Below are 5,841 nucleotides of genomic sequence, written 5' to 3'. Positions count from 1 at the left end.
CGTGGGCCCTGTGTCTGCTTTTCTCTGGTGTGTCTTCCAGGGTCACCCCTGTGGTTGCGTGTCAGTGCTTTGTGCCTTTACATGGCTGAACTAGTCCGCTGTGTGCATGGGCCCCGTTTTGAGCAGTGTGGCTGTAAACCTTCACGTACAAGTATTTGAACGCCTGTTCTATATTCTTTCAGATCTACACCTAGGAGTGGAGTTGCTGGGTCATGAAATTCTATGTTTAATTTTTTGAAGAACCACAACAGCTACACCATTTTACATTCTCACCAGCAATGTACGAGGGTTCCTATTTCTCCACATCCTTGCTAGTACTTATTCCCCCCTGCTTTTTTTATAAATTTGTTTATTTTTGGCTGTGCTGGGTCTTTGTTGCTGTGCGCGGGCTTTTTCTAGCTGTGGCGAGCGGGGGCTACTCTTTGTTGCGGTGCATGGGCTTCTCATCGTGGTGGCTTCTCTTGTTGAGGATCACGGACTCTAGGTGCACGGGTTTCAGTAGTTGTAACTCGCGGGCTCTAGAGCACAGGCTCAGTAGTTGTGGCACACGGGCTTAGTTGCTCCGCGGCATGTGGGATCTTCCCAGACCAGGGCTCGAACCTGTGTCCCCTGCGTTAGCAGGCAGATTCTTAACCACTGCGCCACCAGGGAAGCCCCCTTTTTTTTTTAATTGTGGCCATCCTCGGCCTGAGGTGGTGTCTCATGGTTCTGACTTGCATCTTCCTAATGACCACTGAAGTCGAGCATCCTTTGAGTGCTCATGTGGCCTTCCACATATCTTTGCAGAAATGCCTTTTCAAGTCCTTTGCCCATTTTTCAGTGTTCGTGCTTTTGTTGTTGAGTTGAACGATGCTAAACGCATCTGTGGATTTTAGTCTCTCCGCAGGGTGCTCCTGTGCACACCAGGACCAGAACTGCCAGATGGGACTGAGGTCCTGCTGGCCACCCCTTGCTGTGCTCCCTTGGCTGTGTCTTTGCTGAGCCTGGTGGCCTCTCTGGGGGTGAGGGTTGCCATCGTCCTGGTTACAGTGACGGAAGCTGTGAGGGGGTCTTCCACTCAGGCCTCTCAGGACACTGGGTGGAAGACCCACTGTCCTCAGGGTGGATCAGCCACCTTTCCCTCCAGGACCGCAGATTTGGGGTCCTATGCCTTGTAATGGGTGGAGGAGATGGTGAAGCTGTAGGTCAGTGAGTGTCTATTTGCCCTTCTGTGCTACTCTTCCCACCTGCCCCGGCCGTCTGTTCACCCTGGCAGGTGGAATCACCGCCGTGCTCCTGGCTTCGGGTCACTTGGTAAAGCCAGGGACGAGGACTGCCCAGTTCAGCCGAAGGGTCTGCAACTCCCAAGTCAGAACCACTCTCATTAAAGGGGTGAGAGCGAAGCTGGGCAGCGGCCGCCGTGGAGGCCCCAGCACGACCGCGCAGCAGATGCTGGCCTTGGCCGGGGGACGTCGCCCCGAGCACCTCGTTTCTCCTTAGTTAATTCTGGCTTTTTCTTACTGAAATCACGGTATGAGGGGAAACCGAGACCTACCTGAAGCAGGAGGCCGCCAGAGGGCCCGCGAGTGGGGTCGGGTCGTCTGAGAGGGGCCTTGACCCGCTCGCGTCCCGACTGCTCCCAAGCCACACCTGGCCAGCCCTTCACTCACTGGTGCCCAAGACCCCCAACCTTGGTTGGACACAGGCCTGCAGCAGAGTTCTGGCGCGCTCGGGCTCGGTGATGCTGGACCTTGTGTCCGAGACCTCTGGGTCGGGGGTGCCTCGCTTTGTGCTGGGTTAACGCTCCCGCTGCTGCCTGTGAAGCAGGTATTCTGGGACCCCTGTTTTATAGGGTAGGGGGCCAAGGCCGCCCCTGCCTCCAGCCTGCCCCCTTGCTGTCCCTCCGCTGCCATCACGGCTGCTCACCGCCGAGAGCACTCAGGCCAGGAAGCTCCTGAATCAGGTGACCTAACGGCTCTCGGGGAAGCCAGTCTCCTGCCCCCTGGCCCTCTGCGGAGACCGAGCCTATGTCAACACCCACGAGGCAGAGGCCACCCGTGGCCCTGCACCCAGAGGTACACACTAGCACCTCCTCTGGCCCTTGTGCTGGCTCTCGACCAAGGGAGGCCTCTGAGCCTGTCCCCACTTCTTGTCCCTAGTCCCAGTTGGAAGGGGGACACACACGGGATGGGAAGGAGAAGCAGCACAGGCCTGGCACAGCTGCGGTGGCCCCACCACCGGCGCACGTGGCCCCAAGCCCTCTCCGGCCTCGTCTGCCATGTGTGGTGACGGGAAGTTAGCCACGGCCACGGCTCCTATGGGGACACTGAGACGCGCTTGCTTCCCAGTCTGTACGACGCGGGGTCCTGCCCTCCGCTTCTGGGGCCACGTTTCTCTGCACACTGACAGTGTTGGCCGAAGGGCTGTGTGGCAGCCCCGCCCGTCCCGGAAAGCACAGGGGGCTCTACGGGGCAGGCTTTGGGGAAGAAACAAAACCCTAGCCACCTGGTTCCGTTACTAAAGCAAGACATCGCTCCAGGAATCTTGTAACGTCCTCCCTCCATGAAACCAACTTTTCTCATTCGATCCACCGCCTCCAGGCTGATCCCAAGCTCCTCTGGTTGACTTTACAGAGCCTCAAGTGGCTGCATGTAAGAGCCCAACATGAGTCCCGTGGACGTTTGAATTTTTCCTTTTTATTCTAGTTCACAGTTCTTGAGGCATAGCTTTGCTTCAGCAGAAAGGATACCAGAGAGAGGAGAGACACCTGGGAGGGGAGGCAGACAACGCCCCCCCACCAGCCAGCTTCAGGGAGAGTGCAGGGTCAGCTACTGCAGCTGGTGCCAGCACCGCGGGGCTGGGCCCAGCAGCAGCCAGGGGACACCCTCAGCTCCAGGCCAGGTGGGCAGCACACAGAACCTCAGCTCCCCCAGTGAGGAAGGGACTCTCCCAGGGCCCCTGCTGCCGGAAGAGAAAGTGCCCCCAGCTGGAGGGGAAGGGCCTTCTCCCAGGTGAGTCCCCGCTGGCCCACGTTAGAGAGCAAACCACACACGCAGCATGGAAAACGCCAGCCTGTCAGTCAGCCGAGAGCTGCGTCCCGAGGGTTCCAGGTGACTCCGGCTCCTGGGGGACCAAACGCCGTGTCCACCGCCCAGCACCAGCAGCCTGGAGGTGCGTGCACCTGAGGGAAGCATGACTCACCCTTGGGACAGAAAAACAGAGGCAACCTTACCCCTGCCCAGGACTCACTGCGGCTACCGCGGGCCGAGGCCCTGGGATCGGCCCTGAGGCTGAGGGGTGAGTGGGAGTGCGGGCCGCCCAAGCTCGCGCTGGCCCATTCTGGGTAAAAGCAAGGGCAAGGTGCTCCCGATGCCCTGGAGGGAGGCGTCTGCCTGGGCCCGCGCCTCTAGAGCAGCCCCTCAGGGGCCTGCAGGCCCCAGTACAGCACATAGCCCATGTCGTCGATGTCCTCTTCCCGCAGGCCGTCCAGGAGATTCACGCCACGGCTGAAGTGGCAGGGCAGGCTGGCCCGCTCCAGGCTGCCAACGAGCAACTCCAGGGCCTGCAGGAAGTGCTCCCCCAAGGCCTCCTCACCCCAGTCCGCTTCCTGCTCGCCCAGGTGCAGGACCACCTGGGTCAGGGGGCTGCGGCCCAGCCGCCCCAGCGCCGGGTGGCCACGGCAGACGCCACAGAGCAACAGCAGCAGCCGCCGGCGGGTCCCAGCGTCGCGCTCATCCAGGGCCCGCAGCTGGGCGGCCTCTGCTGGGTACCAGTCCTGCAGCCAGAGGTTGCCAGCCAGCCCCTCCAGGGGCCAGGCCAGCAGGAGGTCTCCGGCCTGGGCGCCAGCAGTGGCCAGGAGCACAGCCACAGGGAGCTCCAGACACTCGTGGTGCACCTCGAGCAGTAGTTCCTCCGAGGCCACGCGCGGCCGGATCAGGCACCCGAGGAGGCTGCCGATGACTGGCCAGTTGACAGAGGCGGTCAGGGCCTTGCGGAGCAGCTCCAGCAGGACCCGGGGGGAGAGGTACCCACCCACCAGGAAGCGGTCCCAGGGGCTGCTTCCGCGGGGGTGGAACTCCAGCTGAGTCCTGCGCACGGCCCAGCAGCGAGGGTCCCGGGCTACGGTGTCCACACCAGGCACCAGGCTCCACAGGCCAGGCTCCAGCACCAGGGGCACCAGGAGACGCACGGGGTCGGCGGCCCCCGCCTGCAGCCCGTCGTAGAGCGGCCCGCCAGGCACAAGCGCCCCGAAGGGCAGTTCTGGGAACTTGTTCCGCAGGTAGGCCTGGAGCTCCAGGGCAATGTCGCTGGCCAGCTGCTTGGCCAGAGCCACCTGGGCCACTGGCATGGTCACGTGGTCCCGCTCGAACGCCAGCAGCTTCTCCTGGAACGTCAGGCACACCGATGGCGCTGGGGAGCAGAGCTGAGGCGACGTCGGGGGATCTGCGTCTGCGGGCCCCGCTGTAGAGTGAAGGGGTGGGGGGCCGTGTCAGAGGGACTGTAACGTGACCACCTGAGAAAGCACCAAGCTCAGGTCCTCATGCACAGCGAGCGCTTGATGACAGATTCCCATCCAACGCCCTGAGGCTGAGACGACTTCATGCAGGGTGGGAAACTAGCCCCCATCTGAGGGCCCCGCCGTCCTAATGCTGCCACCTTGCTCCAGTGCCACCCGCCACGGTCCACGTGTTCTGGTGGCTGGAGCCTCAGCACCACCCAGGAGGGGGAAGGACAGACAAATGCATCATTAAACACTCAGGGAGCCCACGGCCCTGGGGGAAGAGGGACCCAGATGGGTCACACGGTCAGTCGGGCAGGGCCTGGCTGCATCTCCTGAACCTGACCACCAAAAGGGGACCCACCCAGGTCAGAGAGGAAGGGGTGCCACTCACCTGGGGCTGAGGGTGATGGGGCCGGGGGCGGCACGGGCTGGCTGAGGGCTGCGGGCGGGGGCCGGGGCTGGAGGCGTGGTGCGGCCTTGAGCAGGCTCAGCTCCTGCCAGCCGTCCTCCAGGCACGTGCAGTCCAGCTTGGCGTCATCCTCATCCCGAGGGCTGGTGGCCCTGTCGATGAGCTGCAGGCAGAGTGACAGAGGAGACAGCTGAAGCCCGGGCAGGAACGGCAGAGCCGAGGGCAAAGCCAGGCTGGTGGGGGAGAGGCAGGTGCGGCCTCGGGCAGTCCCACCATCGCCGCCCCGCTCTGGGAGCCCTGGGGTCACCGGTCCAGCCCGGCCTTACCCGCTTCACAGCCAGGGTGGCAATGCCCAGCACGGCAGCTCCGCCCACCCCCAGCACCAGGCGGGCGTTGGCCAGAAGGAAGTCCACAGCACCGCCCAGCACCTCGCTGTCTCGCCGCTTGCCCCGATTCTGGGAGAACTCCGCCATGGTCAGTCTGCCTGTGAGGGAGACAGGGTGTAGGGACCGCTCAGCGAGGGGGCCAGCCTGGCAGCAGGGCAGGGGCTCTGGCTGCCATCACGCTGGGATCACTGAGGTGAACCCATGAGGGGGCTTCCTGAGAATTTCTGAGGAGAAAGGGGCCACTTACAGAGTTTCTTAGGAGGAGAATGGCAGCTGCAAACAACCCCCGCCCCCCCGCCAGACGGGAGCTCACGGAGAAAGGCCCCAAGGCCCACTGCAGGTCAGAGAAAGGGGACGATCTCCCCCATCCCACCCTCCAGGCCCCCTGACGTCGCCAAAGACCATGAGGTGGATCTTATCGACACCACCCCTGTTCTACAAGGAAATGGGCTGCTGGCCCACACAGCAAATGCTGGGGACTCAGACCCACAACTGCAAAACCTCTGGACTCTTGCCCACCCCTATGGCCAGGTCCTAAGAGCGGCCTCATCTTGGTTCCTAACCAG

At 62.6% G+C, this 5,841-nt stretch overlaps 1 protein-coding gene across 2 annotated transcripts; it reads right to left on the bottom strand.

Annotated features, from left to right (window-relative positions):
• Window positions 1-2,661: 2,661 nt before the first annotated feature.
• MIEF2 (mitochondrial elongation factor 2) lies at window positions 2,662-5,373 on the bottom strand (the record flags this gene model as incomplete). Of its 2 annotated transcripts, none has more annotated exons than XM_079726048.1 (3): window positions 2,662-4,440; window positions 4,872-5,052; window positions 5,216-5,373. In XM_079726048.1, 3 exons carry the CDS (start codon window positions 5,360-5,362, stop codon window positions 3,386-3,388), a joined length of 1,383 nt encoding a protein of 460 aa, XP_079582174.1. In that variant the 3' UTR covers window positions 2,662-3,385. The 2 variants fall into 2 exon arrangements, with proteins under 2 accessions (XP_079582174.1, XP_079582175.1); XM_079726049.1 differs by having other exon boundaries at window positions 3,572-4,363; window positions 5,216-5,362.
• Between the last annotated feature and the right edge of the window lie 468 nt (window positions 5,374-5,841).

The sequence above is a fragment of the Hyperoodon ampullatus genome, assembly GCF_949752795.1.
Source record: "Hyperoodon ampullatus genome assembly, chromosome: 19".
Classification (NCBI taxonomy): domain Eukaryota; kingdom Metazoa; phylum Chordata; class Mammalia; order Artiodactyla; family Ziphiidae; genus Hyperoodon; species Hyperoodon ampullatus.
Note: the sequence above shows the minus strand (reverse complement) of the source record. Positions and strands in the feature narration are given on the sequence as shown.